General features: G+C 40.2%; 1 protein-coding gene across 1 annotated transcript in view; it reads right to left on the bottom strand.

The window, feature by feature from the left end:
* The window catches only part of cep89 (centrosomal protein 89), a 116,390-nt gene that overhangs the window by 26,631 nt on the left and 69,717 nt on the right, over nucleotides 1-20,042 (bottom strand). Inside the window, exons 16-18 of the mRNA XM_043706832.1 lie at nucleotides 18,531-18,698; nucleotides 11,155-11,296; nucleotides 9,341-9,430 (exon numbers count right to left, since the gene is read on the bottom strand). Coding sequence (XP_043562767.1) covers nucleotides 9,341-9,430; nucleotides 11,155-11,296; nucleotides 18,531-18,698 — 400 coding nt within the window. The remainder of the gene's footprint in view (nucleotides 1-9,340; nucleotides 9,431-11,154; nucleotides 11,297-18,530; nucleotides 18,699-20,042) is intronic.

Below are 20,042 nucleotides of genomic sequence, written 5' to 3'. Positions count from 1 at the left end.
AATGGGATCCAAGTCGATGTGTTTGTTGATAGAGTTCCGGTTGGAATGTCATGCTTCTAGGAATTCTCGTGCGTGTCTCTGTTTAGCTTCTCCGAGGGTGGATGCTCATGAACTTGAATGACCCTATACAGGCAACAAGCAAAACTAATGTCATTGACAAAATACCGTGCAAGGACTATAACAAACACTACACTGGACAAACAGGCAGAAAACTAGCCACCAGGATACATGAACACCAACTAGCCACAAAATGACATACCCACTATCACTAGTATCTTTACATACAGATGAGTAAGGACACCACTTTAACTGGGACAACACATCCATCCTAGGCGGGAGCAGTATTGGATGGGGTTGGCGGTGGGGGCATAATTGGACAGGGTTGGGGCAGGGGGAGGGGGGTAGTGTTGGATGGTATTGGGGGCTGGGCTGGGGACAGGACCTTGCACACTGTGTGCTGCTGCAGTCTCCTGAACGGGGAGCAGACTTTAAAAACTCGGAGTCCAGATGCCGCAAGGCAGCAGCGATTCTGTAGAACCGCTGTGGACAGCTCTGCTTGACAGCCAAGGCATACTGATGTTTTTTGCCATCCCTGGCCAACTTACGTGGTGTAATTATTAGCTTAAAACCTTACAAAACACATTTATTAATATTTGGGAGTGGGAAGGATGCCAAAGGGAAAAGGAACAGGCAAACAGCAGCAGGGAGGACACTCCCCTGCAGCACCTACCAAACTAGAAACTGCAGCAGTAGCAGTAGCAGCCTCTCCTGAACCCCCCCCAGGACCTAACAGACTCTCAGGAATTGGCTGTGGCGATGGAAAGACTTATCTTGAAAGTTGGGGCTGCGATTGTGGAGATCTGTGGGGAGATTCTTTCCCAGCTCCAACCTATCGCATCCATGCTGCAGAAGCATGAGCAGGAGACCCAGGGCCTCGGGGAGCAGCTGGAGGAGGTGGAGGGTCGAACTAAGGCCTCGGAAGCTGTGATGGAGTCCTCATCCAGTCGGATCCAGGTACTGGAGCAAGAGGTGCAGGCCTTGCGAAACCATATCAACTACCTCAAAAATCGAGGTTGGAGGATAAATCTACGAATTGTCGGGCTCCCTGAAGGTGAGCAGCCAGTCAGCTTCTTTGAAAACTGGCTGCTGAAACTTTTGGGCCTTCACATAGAGTCCAGCAGGCTTCAGATTGAAAGGGTTTATCGGGTTACATTGCACAGATCAGGGCCGGTGCAGCGCCCCCGCCTGATCCTAGTGCACTTCCACTCACATAAGGACAAGCAAAAAGTCATAGACGCCTCCAGATAACTGGGAAATGATCCACAGGCACTGCTGTACAAGGGGTCAAACATCATGTTTTTCCAAGATTTCTCGGCAGCTTTAATTTGAAAGAGGAAGTCCTTCGATGAAATTAAAAAGAGCTGAGGAACCTGGGCATCCAATACTCCATGAGGTACCCCACAGTGCTCAGTTTCATCCACGAGGACTCAGTTTATACAGTTGACTCAGTGGATAAAGCTAAAAACTTTGTAGACACTTTAAAATAGGCGGATTGGCCTGAAGAATATAGTTAATGTTTGTCCTCTTTTCCTTCTTTCCTCATGTTTTCCTTTTTTTATCCCTTTCTTTCTCCCTAATAATTTCTTTTTTGGAAGGGGGGTGAAACATTTCGTTTTTTAAATAAGTGGATTTTCTGATGGGAAATTTTGTGGATGTTCTTTGTTGGCTCCCCTTTTTTTTTTGTTCTGTTTCTCTTTTAGTCACAAGTAGGGGTGACATGAAGCCAGGGATGGGTGGAGTGCTCATCCTGACTTTGTCTTTTTTTCTGTTCATTTAAGGATCATTTCCTTGTTTTTTTTCTGGCCTAAGGCTGGAGCACAGTCCGGGTTTGAAGGAGCTGTGGAGGGGATGAGCAGGGTGAGTGCCCCCTATGGGCAGGGGAAAGAGTCTTCCATTCAAGGTTTTATAGTTAGTTTTCTTTGTAGTTTTTCGGTAGTAATAGTTGTTTATAGTTATGATAGATTTGAAGAACTATATAATCAAAAAACAGCCTATGAGTCTTTATTTACTTGTGCTCGGCGCTTTGAACCCCAGGGGTTCAAGGGTCTCTGAAAAAGGATATGGCTAAGTTTCTTATAAAATGGTGCCCCTGGAACATTAGGGGAAGTCATTCACCAGTTAAGTGGAAAAAGGTGTTTTCTAGTCTTAAGAGGGAAAGGGTTGATATCGCTTTCTTGTAGGAAATCCATCTTGATGATGGGGAACACCTGAAATTACAACAGGGGGGTTATGACTGGGTATTCTTTTCGTTCTTTACTCTAAAAGTAGGGGAATGGTGGTACTTATTCAGAAAAATCTTCCATTCACATTATTAGAGCAGGTGAAAGATGAGCAGGGACGGCTTATAATACTTAAGGCCCTGATACATGGGGAGGAATATGGCATGTCTACTGTCCTCCGGCACATTGCCTTAAATTTTTGATGAGTGCTTTCTCTAAGTTGAGTGCTTTTGGAACATGGCACATTATTATAGGGGGTGATTTTAATTGTCTTTTGGATCCGACAGTGGACAGGATGCCTTGTGGGCCCTCAACTATTTCTTCGCAGGCCAAGCAGGTGGTTGACTTATGTGAGGAGTTGGGACTGGTGGATATTTGGAGATGTCTTCACCCTACCAGCAGGGACTTCACCTTTTTTTCAAACCCACATAAATGTCACACGAGGTTTGATCTCTTTCTCGCTCCCTCGGCCCTTCTGGATTCAATTATGGGTTGTAAAATTGGGACTACAGCTATCTCTGATCATGCGGCGGTATATTTGGAGGTTAAGGCCAAGAGTGAAGGGCTAGGTTTGTGGCACTGGCGTTTCAGATGTGCCAGACGTTGAAGGTGGCCCTAAGTTCCCTTTTAAGTGATCATGGGCAGGGTTCAGATACTTAGGCATTTTTATTACCCCCAAGTTTGATCTGTTATTTCGGACTAACTTTGCTCACTTGCTTGACAATAGTAGACGAGATCTCCAGAGATGGGAGGCTCTTCCAATTTCATGGCTGGGCCGAATATCTCTCATTAAGACGAATGTTCTTTCTCGTTTGCTTTATCCCATGCGTATGCTCCCTATAATGTTTCCCAGGTCAACGCTGCAGAAGCTTATGAGATGGTTTGGTTCCTTTGTCTGGCATCGTGGGCAGCCCCTCATCAAACTTACTAAATTGTAGTTGCTTCAAGGACGGGAGGAGTTGATTTCCCAGACATCAGAAGGTATCAATTGAGTTCCTTGCTGTCCTTTGTCTGTGATTAGGTAGGTAACGATCCAAACTCAATATGGCTGGATATTGAGGCTCCCAGGCAAAATGCCCTCTTATTAACCTATTGTTCATGGATAAGATGAGGACAGTTATGGACCACTGCTGGAACCTCATTGTCATGAGTACAATCAAGGCATGGAAGGCAATGCGTCAGAGTGAGGGTTGTTTATCCAAGACTTCGCCATTTACAGCTATAGTTGGCATGATATAGTTCCAACCAGGGACGATGGACTCAGGGTTCAAACTATGGGCAGCGAGAGGAGTTTCTAGTTTGGGAGATTTGTTTGAGGGGGAAGTTATGATGTCTTTTGAGCAACCGAGCTGCAAATACGGGCTGCCCAGCAGAGATCTTTTTCGTTTTTTTCAGGTTAGGGATTTCATCCAGAAGACGACTACGCTGCTCACTAAGCCTTTTAAGCCCGATACAGAGAGGTTGTTGTTATGTCCTACAAGCACCCTTTTGGTTAGTGCTCTCTATCGTCTGCTGGGTGGCAGAGCCTGGCAGGATATTAACTGGTTATGTGAGGTCTGGGAGCAAGAACTAGGAGTGGAGATCTCTTCTGAAACATGGGAGAACATATGGGAGAATGCTCAAAAGATCTCAATCTGTAATAGGACATGTGCTACGCAGTTAAAAGTTCTGCACAGGGCTTTTCTGGCACCAGACTGTCTGGCGAAGTTTAAAAAAGGTGCATCTTCAGTGTGCCCAAATGTAAAATAAGTGTAGGTACTCTTACCATTGCTTCTGGACATGCCACAGGCTCCATGTTTATTGGAGCGCTGTGGCGGGAGAGTTGGGAGGGTATTGAGGACTGAAGTCAAAGTAGACCCAATATCTCTCCTCTTAGGTCTACTGAATTTACCATCTTTAGATGGGCATGGGAAGAAACTATTTAATATTCATGCATATTGTGCATGGAAGAATATTCTGATGAACTGGGTGTCTGAGAACCCTCCGGGCTTGCTGGGATGGGCAGAAATTAATTATGGAGCACATTCCCTTGGATTTTGTTTACAAACATGGTGCACCACACAACAGACCATTTTTATAAGACACGGCAGCCCTACTTGAGTTATTTGGATAGAGATTTGTCAGTTATCTTAACTAAGGGCGTTTGTTTAACCAGGATGGTTAGGTTTGTCAAGCCCTGGGACCTGGATAGCTCTCCTGTGTATATATATACAATGCTCCCGTTCCTTTGTTTGGGAGCTTTGGGCCGAGCATAGCTGGTCTGTATTTTGTGGGTTTTTTATTTTGGTTTTTTTTTTTGCTTTTCTTTCTCTTTTTTGATCTATTAGTTAATTACTTATTTATTTTTGTTGCTTTGCACAGTGTTAGGGTTTGTTCTGTATTATAGGGTAGATTAGTAGTTAGTAGACAATAGTTGTATTGTAATTTGTGTTTTTTTATTATACTGATATTTGTTATTGATTGTATTTTTCAATAATTTTATATATTTGTAAAGTTAAAAAAAATTTGTTAATAAATATATTTACAAAAAAACTCCAAGCCCCAGAAGGAAGGCATTTAATCAATTATCCAAATGAAATAGTGCCCACCTATCTCGTTCCGATAATCGAGGTTCCCTTGTATATGATTTTAACATTCACTTAGACTATGCCATCATTATGTTAAACTAACTACTATCTTTGTTTTGATTTTTACTGATATATTTTGGTGGTCCACCCCAACCTTATTTATTCCCATAGGCCCCATTATTTCTATTGTGTGACTTTCTATCACATGAGAATGCAACTATCGTATTATAGAAGAACAGACTGTATTATAACTCATTGCTTTCCTGGTTTTTCAGGTTGAGAGAGTTCTAACTCTAAGTATGTTATGCTCAGTAAGTAGCTGTAAATGCCAGGCAACAAGTCAGTGACTTATTTTCCTTTGGAATGGACCCTAGAAATATTGAGACACTCTGGGAACCACCTGTTGAAAAACTGGTTCGTTTGGGTGCTTCTCAATCTTTCAAAGGAAATGCTAACATTTCAGTAAACTTGAAAACTTCAAACAAAAATAAATAAAAAATCAGAATAATCCCAATAAAATAAAAATAAATTTCTGCACAAAACAATTAAAACAGTGCAACTAGCATCAAGTGCACAAATATTTGAATATTTCCAATATGCTGTGGATAATCACTATTCGTTCAAGAGATTCAGTTTGAAAAATCTATGCAATAGATTAAAATTTGCCACGAGAAGTACTGAGAATTTTAACAAGATAATTTAGAAATATGGAGTGGCATCAGGAAACAAGAATTCACATTATAAATTTACACAGATGAGCTGCGGGAAATGTAAATCACTTAGTATTAATGAGTTAATATGATATGGAAAGCAAAGCAGTCCAACTCATTGCGCTGTACCATGCATTCTGGCATTTAAATTTAGATACTACTGTGAAGGTCAGAAAGAATGACAGTGCAAGCAGCAATAATCTCCACTCTCTATTTTGTATTGAGTAAAATGTCAGGAATCAAACTAATTTGATTAAAGTTTATAATATCTGCTCTTAATTGAACCAATAGCTTGTACTGAGATAAAAGGGTCTTCATGAAATCTTCAACTCTCTGTTAAGGAGATAATGTAAGATATGCAAATACTAACATGTGGCATCTCAGATATGGATCTATGTTCACAAGTTTTATACTGCTGATTTTTATAATGATTTGGAGATCCAGTGTTGGACTGTGGTGGACAAAGTCAAAAATCACACATCACCAGGCTATAGTCCAACAGGTTTATTTGAAAGCACTAGCTTTCAAAGCGCTGCTCCTTCATCACATGGTTATGGATTTAAGATCATAAAACTATAACGTTTATAGAAGATTATAATGTTACTCTAACCACCACAGGAAAGAACAAAGAAAAAAGTGAGGAAAAAAAATTCAGTTTAGAACACCTTGAGACAAGCTACTCTGTTAACGTGTAACAAAAAGAATCAGCCTTGACTATATCTGATCCATTGCCCAATTGAAGGAATAAGTATAGTTGATACAAATGTCTAGATTAGAGTGGTGCTGGAAAAGCACAGCAGGTCAGGCAGCATCCGAGGAGCAGGAAAATCGCTGCTTCGGGCAAAAACCCTTCATCAGGAATGAGGCATGATGTGTATTGGCTGTACATGTCATCATGAGTACAGTGCAATGCCCAGAATGAGGTTAAGGAAAACTGTGACTCAGAATGTATAGCACAGTATTCTCTGGATAAATGAAAAAGGATACATTGCTGTGTTATCTTAGTGCCTTTCCCAACAGGTTACATTTTGTTAGCTTGTATTATTCCTCTGTGCTGCTATCTTGAAGAAAATGTTTAAAAAATAAAAAGGCCAGATTTTGTTGTTACTGCTAAAGCAACATAACTCATCGCTGGCTTCAAGGAAAGCTGACCACAAAATCTGCAGCAAAGATTTTCCCTTTTGATATGACTTTGAACCTAGTGTTAAGTCAAAGGGGTCCCAAAGTGCCAACACCAGTGAAGTCATTAAACATAGCCATCAACTAATCACATTGATGTATTCTCACAGATAGAAAACCAAGAAGCAAAATGCACTGACATTTTCACAGTTAGAAAATGTACAGAACATAAAATAAATGTCTGGGACTTACAAACATGTAATTAAGGTAGAAGCTGAAATATCAGAACAAAAATAAAATAATGAGATTTTTTTTTAAGATGTTACAATGACAAATTTGACATTCTACAGTATAAAATTAGTTTTTCTGGTACTGTGAGGTTGGTCATCTGTCATTATGAACTACATTTAACACATAATTTAAAACCCAGCTATACATCATTAAACTAGGTGTGACCTTTTGGGGTATTTTTAAAGTGAGACCAATACAATAAAAGGGCAGACTTTTTATCACTCCAGTCATTTCTACTTAAATCCGTGTTACAACTTAATGAAGTGCATGATGGATGACAGAATCACTTGCAGAAACTTCAGAATTATCACATTTAGCTGCGCATGCATACTCCAGAAATGATTGCCTGTTTCAGAAGAGTAATGACTGTGAACACTTTCAGCTTGCAAAATCAAAGCCAAAGCATTGATAAAAATTGTATGTATACTCCAGAAATTATTGCCCGTTTCAAAAGGGTAATGATTGTGAGCACTTCCAGCTTGCAAAATCCAAGCCAAAGAGTTGATAAAAGTTGCAAATACTTATTAGCATTAATACACAACTACTGAAAGTTCATTTTAATTCTTACAACCTCTAAAATATTCTAATAATTACTTGACTTCAATGTACAGAATGGTCACATTTTCTTAAACTAATAACAAAAATAACTGATAATTTATTGAGGAATCTTGTTAAGCGTAAGGGCAGTTGGACTATTATAGATGGAAAAGGATTCATCGTCTTAGTAACACCATTGTTATGACCCAAGCTGAGCTTATTACAAGTCAGATCCTAGACTGAAATCTGGCTTGATACATTTGTTTTATGGCTTAATGAAATGGTCTCTCACTAAACATAAGCACACAATGTTGCAGATTGTGTTAGCAAAACAAAAAGTTTATCACAAAATAAATGAAGATGAAATAGAACAAACCAAACTATTCACATACCAAAAAACATATAAAGACTTGGAAACACACAGTAACAATACAACTCCATTAATTCCAATACTTAAACACCAGGGAGAAATTTTCTCTATTTCATATAGGATTTTGACTTAGCTGTGGCTTCAGTTACCCCAGTCTTGAGAATCTGATAGTTATATAACAAATCAAGAAGAAGCTAAGCCGAGACTTTGCCAGCTTCAAATCATCCATTCATGGTTTTAACAAGCACTTTCTGGTCTTGAACTTTCACTAAACTCCTTACACTAAGGTAAACAATTATTAACATTTCTAAACTATTAGCGAGTTTTGAGAAGATTTGTAGCTCAGGTTGAGGTTCTGGATGTAGGTTTGCTCACTGAGCTGGAAAGTTTATTTTCAGATGTTTCGTCACCATACTAGGTAACATCTCCAGTGAGCCTCCGGACGAAGCACTGGTGGTGTAGCCCGCTTCAAGCAAAACTAATGTCATTTACGAAATACCTTGCAAGAACTGTAACAAACACTACATTGGACAAACAGGCAGAAAACTAGCCACTAGGATTCATGAACATCAACTAGCCACACAAAGACATGACTCTCTCTCACTAGTATCCATACATACGGATGCGGAAGGACACCACTTTGACTAGGACAATACATCCATCCTAGGACAAGCCAAACAGAGACATGCACAAGAATACCTAGAAGCACGACATTCCAACTGGAACTCTATCAACAAACACATTGTCTTGGACCCCATTTACCACCCCTGAGAAAAACAGGAAATAGCATCAAATAGGAAATGATGTCACCAACCCAAGCAAACCCAAATATATAAATAGAAACCAGGCTACCCCACCAGTGCTTCGTCCGAAAGCTCACCTAGTATAGTGACAAAACGTCTGAAAACAAACCTTGCAGCTCAGCGAGCAAACCTTGCAGCTCAGCGAGCAAACCTATATCCACATTTCTATAACTTTCCTCAGTTTCTCAGGAGCAACTGCTTTATACATCCAGCTTCAGCTGAAAAAGATCGCCAAAAGCATTTCTTTCAAGATATGGGTGTTTTCCTCAAGCCAAAAAGAAACAATTCCAGAAATTTCTATCTGAAAGCTTAATGCACTATACTGTTCATGTTGTTCACTTATAAATTCTCCTAATTTAAATACATTCCCATTAGGCTCCAAAGCTATCTTTCTCAGCCTCTTTACGCCAGGCTACAAAAGTACAAGTTAATCAATAAACCCCTTCAGAATCACAGAAAACCCATATGCCACAAGTTTAAATTCAAAATTCCAATCTAAAATATAAATAATATTAAAATGCATATATGTCTCACAACTTTTAGCACATACAATGGAACGCAATTAATGTCATATTGAACTGGGACACTTTCTCCTGTTATTGGACAAATCTGTGTAACCTTAAATTAGTTTACAGAGTTAGATTGAATTAAATCAAGTTCATACCTTTACTTGTTCCTCCAACTTGCCCAAACGCACATTGCCTGCTACAATCTTGTTTAAAACTCCATGTTTCTCATTTGTCAGGCTTTTGGTCTGTAGTAGAAATGACACAGAAAAAATGAAGGTTTGAATACTAAAAATTTTGAATGAAAATGATATGAAAATGTCAAAAAGACTTTAAGTCAAAGAAAGATTTATGTAGGAAAATCCAACCATTTGTGCTAGCTGCTTCAGTCATATAGACTAGGAAAATTTGACAGTTAAAAAATTGGGTAGTACAGGAGTAGAAATTAACATTTCACCTCAGCAACAAGTAAGGACAAGTATACAAATTTTTGCTCATTGTCCAGCACACCTTTTTTCTATTTTAGAGAAAGGAAAGGGGTGTTTGGTAGTGCTTTGACCAAGGCTAATGGCTTCAGTTATAAAACATGTCAATATTCATTGTTAAAGTTCAAATATTAATAATAACTATGTTGAGGATATGCACGCTAAATAGATCAACTCAATCTCCTTTAGAAAGGAAAGGGTGAAAAGTCACAAAAAGGTAGTGGAGCTAAGTTTTAATATGTGAACACATATTGGTATTTTCTTAAATAACTGGTTTGAATTTATTCCAACTGCAAATTAATTATATTAAAAGTACCATAAGACAAGAGATTGTATGTTCAGTAAACTGATATTGAAGACAGGGCAAAAGTGAGGATGGCAGATGCTGGAGATCAGAGTCAAGATTAGAGTGGTGCTGGAAAAGCACAGCAGGTCAGGCAGCATCCAAGGAGCAGGAAAATTGATGTTTTGGGCAAAAGCCCTTCATAAGTAATGTCTCTGATATTGAAGACAACTGAGTGCATTGGATTACTAACATTGGCCATCAAAAGAAAAAGTAAAATAGCAAAGCATGAAATAGCTTTATAAGAGAAATCTGCAGTCTAAGGTTAGATGTCTGAAAGATTACATTAAAATGGTAGAATGTAAGGAACAGGAAAAGTGTAGCAAATCAAAGTCAGAACATTAAGAAATGATTAGCTGTTAGGTAAGGCACATAAATTACAGAGAAAAGGAGGAAACACACTGATGTAGAGATTTGAAAATGCTGATTTCCTGAGAGGAGTAATCAGGTGCGATTGCAATAAGGGTAAGGGGGAAGTGAGGGAGATTGCAGGATTGAAGCCATCATTACAGCCTGGAGAAATCAAATAAACCCTGCTCCTTCTGGCCTACAAAGAGGGTTGATATCTAGGTAGTCAGGTCCTCCAGCTTCAAATCTTCTGCTATGCCACACATTGAAATGCAGTTTATTTTAAGTTTTAGGAGTGATGAAGTCTTCATAGAATCAGAGAATCTGTACAGTGTGGAAACAGCCCATCGAGTCCACACTGAACCTCCAAAAAGCATTCCACCCAGATGTACCTCCCTAATCTATCCCCATAATCCTACAATTCCCAGGACTAATCTAGCCACCCTCCAGATCCCTGAACACTATGGGTAATTTACCACGGCCAACCCACCTAACCTGCACACCTTTGGACTGTGGGAAGAAACCGGAGAACCCGGAGGAAACCAATGCAGACACGATGAGAAACTCCACACTGATAGTCGCCCGAGGCTGGAATCGAACTCGGGTCCCTGGCGCTCTGAGACAGCAGTGCTAACCACTTAGCCACTGTGCTGCTACTGTGATTTAAAAAAAAAGGAATGGGCCAGATTATTTGATCCCAATATCCTAACCACCTATTGACCCTCTCCCCACTGATATCATGAAAAGCATTTGACAGGATATCACCTGTAGAGATGGAATCTTTAACATTACTTACCACATGTACAAGTTGATCACGTTCATGAGCTGTCTTTTCAGCAAGACCAATCAAGTTTGCCAGATATTGATGCGCTGCTACTTCTTTCTCCATGGCCTCTTCTGCCTGCTGTTTCAGAAGACCAATCTTCTTTTGTGCTAGCCTGTGAACCAAGTTACTTTTGTTGGGTCACTCACTGAAAATTCAAGTATTGTATTTTTTGTATACAATTCTTTTACCCTTTTATCTACCCACAGTATATGGCCACATTTGAACTGTTGCACATAATTAACAGTTTATTTTTGATTGGTGCTGGGAAGCTGAATTGGGACAAAACTTTTCTGTGTCCTAACTTGTCTGTCCAAACTAATAATGGCTAGTGTTCAAGCAACTTAAGGCTACATCTCCCCGTTTGATTATTTCTGGCAATACATGTATATGTGATTAAAAACAACGTGCAATTTGATCATGATTTCAAACCATCCAAAGGTGCTTTCCATTTAAAGTGCAGTTATTGACTTCAAATCACTTCCATTATAAAAATCTCCTTAGTCCATCTCTGTAATACCACATAACTCCATTTCCATCTTTGCCCACATTTTACCAATGCCCTTTTTAATGAAGTTATTACCACGGGACTCAATAATTCAAATATTCCACTGGCTAATCTCACCATCCTCCATTCATCACATGTTTCAGAAAATTCCAATGTGCTGATCTTTTTATCCTACCCACTCCAAGATTCATTACCTTTCTCACTTGGCTCCAAGTTCCCCAATCCTTCAAATTTAAAATTTATTTCCAATATTATAGCCTTGTCCTTCACAGCCTTTAGCAACAGTGCTTTCAACTGAGTTAAAAATCATTGTCTGGAAATTCCTCCCTTAGGCACTCAGTTTCTAACTTCATTAATTAGAAGACTGTCCTTCGTTTTTAAAACCTAACAATTAAATCAAAGATTTTTGCCACAATCATAATTGTTCCTTCTTTGACTTGACATCTGTTCTTCCTTACTTCTTTGCAATACTCTGTAGAAATCTTTATCAAATTAAAGACAGTGTATAAATGCATTTGATTGCTCCTGTTTCTAACTCTTAAGTGCTGCCAATACCTTAAGTCTGACTGCAGCCTATAGTCAGTTTCTGAGTGGAGATAACAGTGGACATGAAATCAAGAAGTTTTATGTGTTGGTTTTGACACAATTTCAATATTAGTTCCAAGATGTGACAATAGATGTGGTACGCACCACATGACAAAACCCCAACTTGATTATTTAAAGGGAAAATTCAAAGATGCCATTTAGTGAAGTTAGGAATTCATACTGATACTGGAAATTTTAAATCTGAACTCTAGTTAGTCAAAACTGTGCCTTGATTTAACGATTTACACCTTATAATAATCGCTGGGTGTGTAGAGGAAATGAAAAAAGGAGATCATCTGCTCCAGCTACAGGGAGAAGAACCTGCTGCTGTCATCGCTAAAATGTAGCTGCACACATTAATGGAAGAATTACTTTAAATTATCTAGTTGGGCCAAGAAAGGTGCATAAAGTTGAAAATTTACTTACATTTGAAACTAGATGTTAGCAAAATAGGATATTCCACCAAGAGCTCGTTTGCTCCGCCTGTTACTTTTTTTTTCCTTTTACTTTTCTTTCTCTTAGTGCTTTATTTCTTGTCTGACAACTCCCAGCCTCTGACAAGCAATGATTTCTGGCACTCCGGCACCACCTCCTGGCCTCCAACGTGTGACAATTCCCAGCCTCCGGCAAGCAACAATTCCCAATCTGGCATGACATCCTTCCGGCATGGCGTGGCTACCTCTTGTCGTCCCACAGCAGCCTCCGGGTGTGGCATGGCAACATGCCGATCTGGTGCAGTAGCCTCCCGGCTGTCTGCAGCAACCTCCCAGTGTGGCAACCTTTTGGCCTCCCAACATGGTGTGTCGTCTGTGCGGTCTGGAGCAAGTGCCTGGTATGGACTGGAAGCTAGGTGCCAACGTGGTCTATTGTTGAACTTTTATTTCTGCAATGCTGGACATCTTATTTCTCTACTGTCTAAGATCTCGTAACTAAAGAAGCTGTGTCTAGGTGCTTTTGTATCTACGTCTGCACTGTAATTGGCCACGTATACTCAATCAGTACAGTGAAAGGTTTATATGTGACAATAAAGGCTAGTCTATTGTATATTGCACATCACCCTCCTTTTCACTCAGTCCAGTATATTCCATTACATTGCTCCTCAGATCCACTTAATTCACAAGAGCATCCATTGTTCAATTTCCAGACATTTGGTTGCATTCCAATTATCCATCCACCACTGCAAGTTATTACAATCCTTTTGTAATGTCTGATGCATCTTCCTGTTAGTCATCACTGAATGCACTGATTCCATCTGATGAACATATATCCTTATAGCCACTCACAGGACTATATTTTCTCCCACTGTAAGCACAGACAAGAAATCAAAGGGAAAGGGAGAGAATTGCATGTGGCTGATCAGAGACTACCTCTTTCTTTACAGTTATTGGCTGCACAATGTAGTTCAGCGACATCTCTACATTCCTAACCTTAGAGAACAAGATCTTGCGAAGTTTCTGGGAAAGGAGGCCGAAGGCAGGCACTCACTTTATCAAGAGGCCAGAAAGCAGCTTCCCAATGGTAGGGTGAAACAACAGCAAATTAAGCTTCCCAATAGCATGTGTCAAGAATATCTTTTTAATACATTTGTATGTAACGCAAATGTATTAAGTGTACCTTTCCAAACAAATAATTAGTGAACAAATACAAAAGGTGCTGATTCACAATGCTTAAAATTGGTATGCATCAAGCCATCTGCTCCCTTGTTGCCCACTCACGCAACCTGTCCATATCTCTTTGTAGATTTGCTCACCATTTTCCCTCAACAGCTTACAATCCACTCTGGATTTTATCACTCAAGTAATATACATTAATCTCTGTCTCTTCATCTAAGCCATTAATACAGTTTGCACATAGTTGAGGTAACAGCACTGATGCATGCAGCATTCCATAGCTTCTCGCCTACTAACCTGAAAGCATCCTGTTATGCCTGCTCTGTGCTCCCTGCCCATTCACCAATTCTCTATCCATACTAATTTACTATCTCCAATTCGATGTGCCCTTATTTTGTTTCTTAACTTTGAGTTGCAACTTATCAAATGCCTTTCAGAAATCCATTTATATTACATTTATTGGTTCTTGTTTAACTACCGTACAAGTTAGATTAAAGTAACTTTAATGAATTTGTCAAAAAGAATTTCCCTTTTGTAAAACTATGCTGACTAGTTCTCAACATATCATACTTGTTTAAAGTGCTTTGTTAAGACTCTCTCAAAAGCAGAGTTCAACACTTTTCTAAGAACTGATGTTAGGCAAACTGACCTATTTTACCCCTCCCTCCTTTCTTGAAAAGCAGTGTTCCATTTGACAACTTCAATCTGATAGGACTGTTCCCAAATGTCAGGAATTTGTGAACATCATAGCCAGCACATCTATTAATTCTGCACTCGCTCTTTTCAAAGCCTAGGTTGCAGGTCTTCAGGTCTGTAAATGTATTTAATTTTAGTCATTCAAGTTTCTTCAAAACTTTTTCTCAACTGATATTACTTACCTTTAATGTTCTCACTCTTTTTAGCCCAGGTTACCTTCTATTTCTGGTATGCTTCTGGAACAGAGTCGAAACGTGTGGCACTGAAAAACCACAGCAGGTCAGGCAGCATCCGAGGAGGAGAGTCGACATTTTGGGCATTAGCCCTTCATCAGGAAAGAGAAACATACGTTCCAGGAAATTTTTAAACTCCCTACACTTGGCTGTGACTTCAAACACCCATCAGTGATGCCACAGTTGGGGTTCTTATTTGTTTAAGATTGTTTCAATAGAGATATAAATAGGAAAAGGCAGAAACTCTGGTGGGAGGGTAATCAGGTTCATACTTATAATAAATACATATCTCAGCAAATAAAATCTATGAAAGTTAATGTTAAAAGTAGATTAGCTCCTGTCCTAATGTTCAATACCAGGCTTTCAGGACTATAACAATGGGGTGTCAGACTGAAATATCGATGAGGGTCAACCATGTGCATTGGGAAATAGAGAGAGAGAGAGAGAGAGGATATAACATAACTGGAGTAAAGAACAGTTCAGAAATGGGAAAACCAGACAGGAAGCAAAAGCAAAGCAGGCTAAGATGAATTTGGAGGACATGCAAGCAAATACGTGGAGCGTGATTAATAAGGTTAGCCTGGTGCAGACATAAGTATGGACTACAGCTTAGCATCAAAATAGAGGCATGGTTTAAAGGAGGGGTAGTTGGGAATTTCATATTTCTGGTTACTGGTATTCAGGAAAAAAAGGGAAGGAATAAGAAAGCAGGTGTTTCAGTATTGATCTAAGAAACTAGTATGCTATCTCAGCACTGGGGAAGGATAATATTTCAGCAGTCAAAGACAGAAAAGAGAAATAAACAACAATAAAGCAACTATCATGATAGTGCTTACTATATAGTGGGGAGAATATAGAGGTTGAAACTTTATTGCTGGAACAGCACAGCAGGTCAGGCAGCATCCAGGGAACAGGAGATTCGACGTTTCGGGCACAGGCCCTTCTTCAGGAATGAGCAGAGAGAAGATAAAAGGTAGGGAGGAGAGGTAGGGAGGAGGGACTTGGAGGAGGGGCGTTGGAAATGTGATAGGTGGAAAGAGGTCAAGATGAGGGTGATAGGTCGGAGTAGGATGGAGGCGGAGAGGACAAGAAGAAGACTGCAGGTCAGGAAGGCGGCCCGCCGCATCTGCTCCCAGGAGGACCAGTTCAAAATACGTACAACACAGATGGCCTCCTTCTTCAAGGACCGCAATTTCCCCCCCGACGTGGTCGACGGTGCCCTCCACCGCATCTCCTCCACTTCCCGCTCCTCCGCCCTTGAGCCCCAAATAAGAGTAACTTATTTGGCCAGGTCACAGTGAGGAAGAGAGTAATAATTTCTAAATCCAATCGACTGTGTGCATGTATGGGCCTGCGTGGAGTATGGCGAGTAAGATTGGGGAGTTACAGACCCGTATTACCAAGTGGAAATCTGGTGTTGTTGCTCTTACAGATGTGGCTCAAATGAGGACAGGACTGGGTGTTAAATATTCCTGGATACAAGGTGTTCAATAAAGATAGGAAAAGGGGAAGAAGGTGTGGGATTGGTTAAGATCGGTGCAGAACTGGAGAAAGAGGATGTCCCAGAGGGGTCAAGGGCAGAATGGATTTGGTTTGAGATAAGGAACAAAAAAGATCTAACACTCTCTGCTCATTCCTGAAGAAGGGCCTGTGCCCGAAACGTCGAATCTCCTGTTCCCTGGATGCTGCCTGACCTGCTGTGCTGTTCCAGCAATAAAGTTTCAACTTTGATCTCCAGCATCTGCAGATCTCACTTTCTCCTCGAAGATTTCAACCTACTGCGAATCCTCTTACAAGGATGCCTTCCTTGAAGAAGCTCTCTGCCTCTCTCTACAAAGATTTCAGTGAGTCCCTCTCTCACGAGTCGGTAGGTTTGTAGTAGATTTCCAACTCCCCTCCTCCAAGTCCCTCCTCCCTACCTTTTATCTTCTCCTGCTGAACACTCTCTGCTCATTCCTGAAGAAGGGCCTGTGCCCGAAACGTCGAATCTCCTGTTCCCTGGATGCTGCCTGACCTGCTGTGCTGTTCCAGCAATAAAGTCTCAACTTTGATCTCCAGCATCTGCAGACCTCACTTTCTCCTCGGAGAATATAGAGGATCAAACTTGCAGGCAAATTACATAGTACAAGAACTACACAGTAATAATAATGACAGACTCCACTAATCCTAATATTGACTGGAATAGTGACAATGTAAAGGCTTGGAGGCAGGAACTCCTTAAGTGCACACAAGGGAATTTCCTTAACCAGTGTTTCCATCCAATGTGTCAGGACACGGTGTCAGAACCAGTTCAGGGAAATTATATGGAGTGGGTTTCCAAGGGAGAGCATTTGAGGAAAGTGATCATCATCATGGAATTTGGAATAACTAAAGATAAAGACTGATAAAAGCAAGTATTAAAAAAAAACACTTAACCAGAATTGGGAAATTGGGATCGGGTTTCCAATTTTAGTATTTCAGCCTACAGCCTTTCACTGTCTTAAAATTCTCCATCAATCTATGTATTTGTCACATAAGGATTCAAATCCTCTAAAGGGTTCCTGGCTAAGCATCCAACGGCTCTCCATAAGTTGCAAGTTGCTCAGAATGCCATAGCAAATATCCTCCTGTACACAATGTCTCATAATCTTATCATTCCCACACTTTAACGCTTTACTACGAGAACATCATGCTGTTATGAACTGACTTCCAAGTTACTTGTTTTTACCCAAGTCTAACAATTTCATTTAGCCATGTCTCTATGTGAATTCTCAGCTCCACAAATTCTAGATTCTTGAATTCATAATTAGTAGCTGTTCTTTCTGCTACTGCATTTTGCTCACTCGAACTCACGCATGGGTCCTTACTTTCTAGTATTGCCCTCACGACTACAAAAAATTCTTCAGACCTCTTCCTCATGACTTTAACTTTACCTCTTTATCTAACGTGTGGTGCTAGAAAAACACAGCCGGTCAGGCAGCATCCGAGGAGCAGGAGAATTGACATTTCGGGCATAAGGCCGTCATCATTCCTGATGAAGTCCTCATGCCCGAAACATCGATTCTCCTGTTCCTTGGATGCTGCTTGACCTGCTGAGCTTTCCCAGCACCACATTCTCATCTCGGATCTCCAGCGTCTCAGTCCTCACTTTCTCCTCTGTCTCTAACCTTTGCTACCTTGTTAGTAACATCCACCATTTTTGTCCATGCCAAGTGGTTTGAGAGACCTTCCTGTTTGTTGCAGTTTTGCTGTTTATAGCACTAAACCAGCAACCTAGAGGCCATGCCTTCAAATTCCCTCACTGTATTTTACACTAAGTCCCAAATGGTTCAGCAGTACACTCATGATACAGAATCTAAGATTTTAGCTTGTCTGGTACACCTGACCCTCAATGTTCTGTCACATGGTTTAGCAAATCACAGAGTTGTACAAAAAAAACTGTCATGTGACAACAAAATCATGCATAACCATCATGGTCAGCAATATTACATAAAGAATGGTTACTTTGAGGGGCACAATACAACGTGCCCAAATGAACTATACCTCACCTGGAAACTGCATCTTTAAATTAACAGAAAACCAAAAAAGTAATAAAGCAAAGTCATATAAAACATATAAAAAGCTAATGATAAAATGTCCTTTCAAAATGTAAGTCACTTGTAAATTAGAATTCAGATTTTAAACATTTTTATATCTAGTTCAAAGCAAATTTACTGGTTATCCATTCATCCATTCTACCTGTTTGACTTCTGTGCTACCTGCAGCTCGGCTTCTAAAGTCTTATTGTCAGCTATTAATTCTGTTTTTTCAAAGAGTAAGCTCTTTTTCTCAGCTTGCAATGATGCAATTCTTCCCATTAATTCCTCCACTTCTGCATGCTGTTTCTCTTGTTCAAGCTGTAGTTTCCTAACAAAAAGAAGGAAAAACAATTATCACACTGACAGTCCTCTGGAAATGAGAATATAATTGATGGGCTGCTTCTGGTCACACACTGAGGCATTAGTTACAGAAAATGCAGCTTGTGGCAGTTAAATGGCTGGGCCAAAATAGGTTCACCTTGGGCCAAAATTAATGTTTTCTGCTCAATTTGTTTCATTGTTTTGCAGATAATTTAAAGCGGAGGGGGATGGTGAACTGTGAGGAAAATGCAGAGGTGCTTCAGCGTGATTTGGATAAGTGAGTGGATAAATACATGACAGATGAAGTATGATGTGGATAAATATAAAAGATTATCCATTTTGGAAGCAAAAACGGTAAGGCGGATTATCATCAGAATGGCAATAGATGGGGAAAGGGGAAGGTGCAAAAATGCCTGGGTGTCTTTGTATACCATTGGCTGAAAGAAAGAATGCAAGTGCAGCAGGCAGTGAAGAAGGCAAATGGTATGTTGACTTTGTAGTGAAAAGATTCAAGAATGGGAATAGGGATGACTTGCTACAATTGTACATATCTGGAATAGATATTTTAGTCTCCTTATCTGAGGAAAGACATTTTGGTTATAGAGGGAGTGCAGCAAGGATAGCTCAGGGATGGGCAGGACTGGCAACTTAATGTTCCAGGATATAAATGCTTCAGGAAGGATAGAAAGGGAGGCAAGAGAGGAGGGGCAGTGGCATTTTTGATAAGGGATAGCATTACAACTGTGCTGAGGGAGAATATTCCAGGAAATACATCCAGGGAAGTTATTTGGGTGGAACTGAGAAATAAGAAAGGGATGATCACCTTATTGGGATTGTATTATAGACCCCCTAATAGTCAGAGGGAAATTGAAAAACAAACTTGTAAGGAGATCTCAGCTATCTGTAAGAATAATAGAATAGTTATGGTAAGGGATTTTAACTTTCGAAACATCGACTGCGACTGCCATAGTGTTAAAGGTGCCATAGTGGAGAGGAATTTCTTAAGTGCGTACAAGTCAATTTTCTGATTCAGTATGTGGATGTACCTACTAGAGAAGGTGCAAAACTTGACCTACTCTTGGGAAATAAGGGAGGGCAGATGACTGAGGTGTCAGTGGGGGAGCACTTTGGGGCCAGCAACCATAATTCTATTCGTTTTAAAATAGTGATGGAAGAGGATAGACCAAATCTAAAAGTTGAAGTTCTAAATTGGAGAAAGGCCAATTTTGATGGTATCAGGCAAGAACTTTCGAAAGCTGATTGGAGGCAGATGTTCGCAGGTAAAGGGACAGCTGGAAAATGGGAAGCCGTCAGAAATGAGATAACGAGAATCCAGAGAAAGTATATTCCT

The sequence above is a fragment of the Chiloscyllium plagiosum genome, chromosome 17 (assembly GCF_004010195.1).
Source record: "Chiloscyllium plagiosum isolate BGI_BamShark_2017 chromosome 17, ASM401019v2, whole genome shotgun sequence".
NCBI lineage: Eukaryota > Metazoa > Chordata > Chondrichthyes > Orectolobiformes > Hemiscylliidae > Chiloscyllium > Chiloscyllium plagiosum.
The sequence above is the reverse complement of the archived record's forward strand: the minus strand, read 5'-3'. Positions and strand labels throughout refer to the sequence as shown.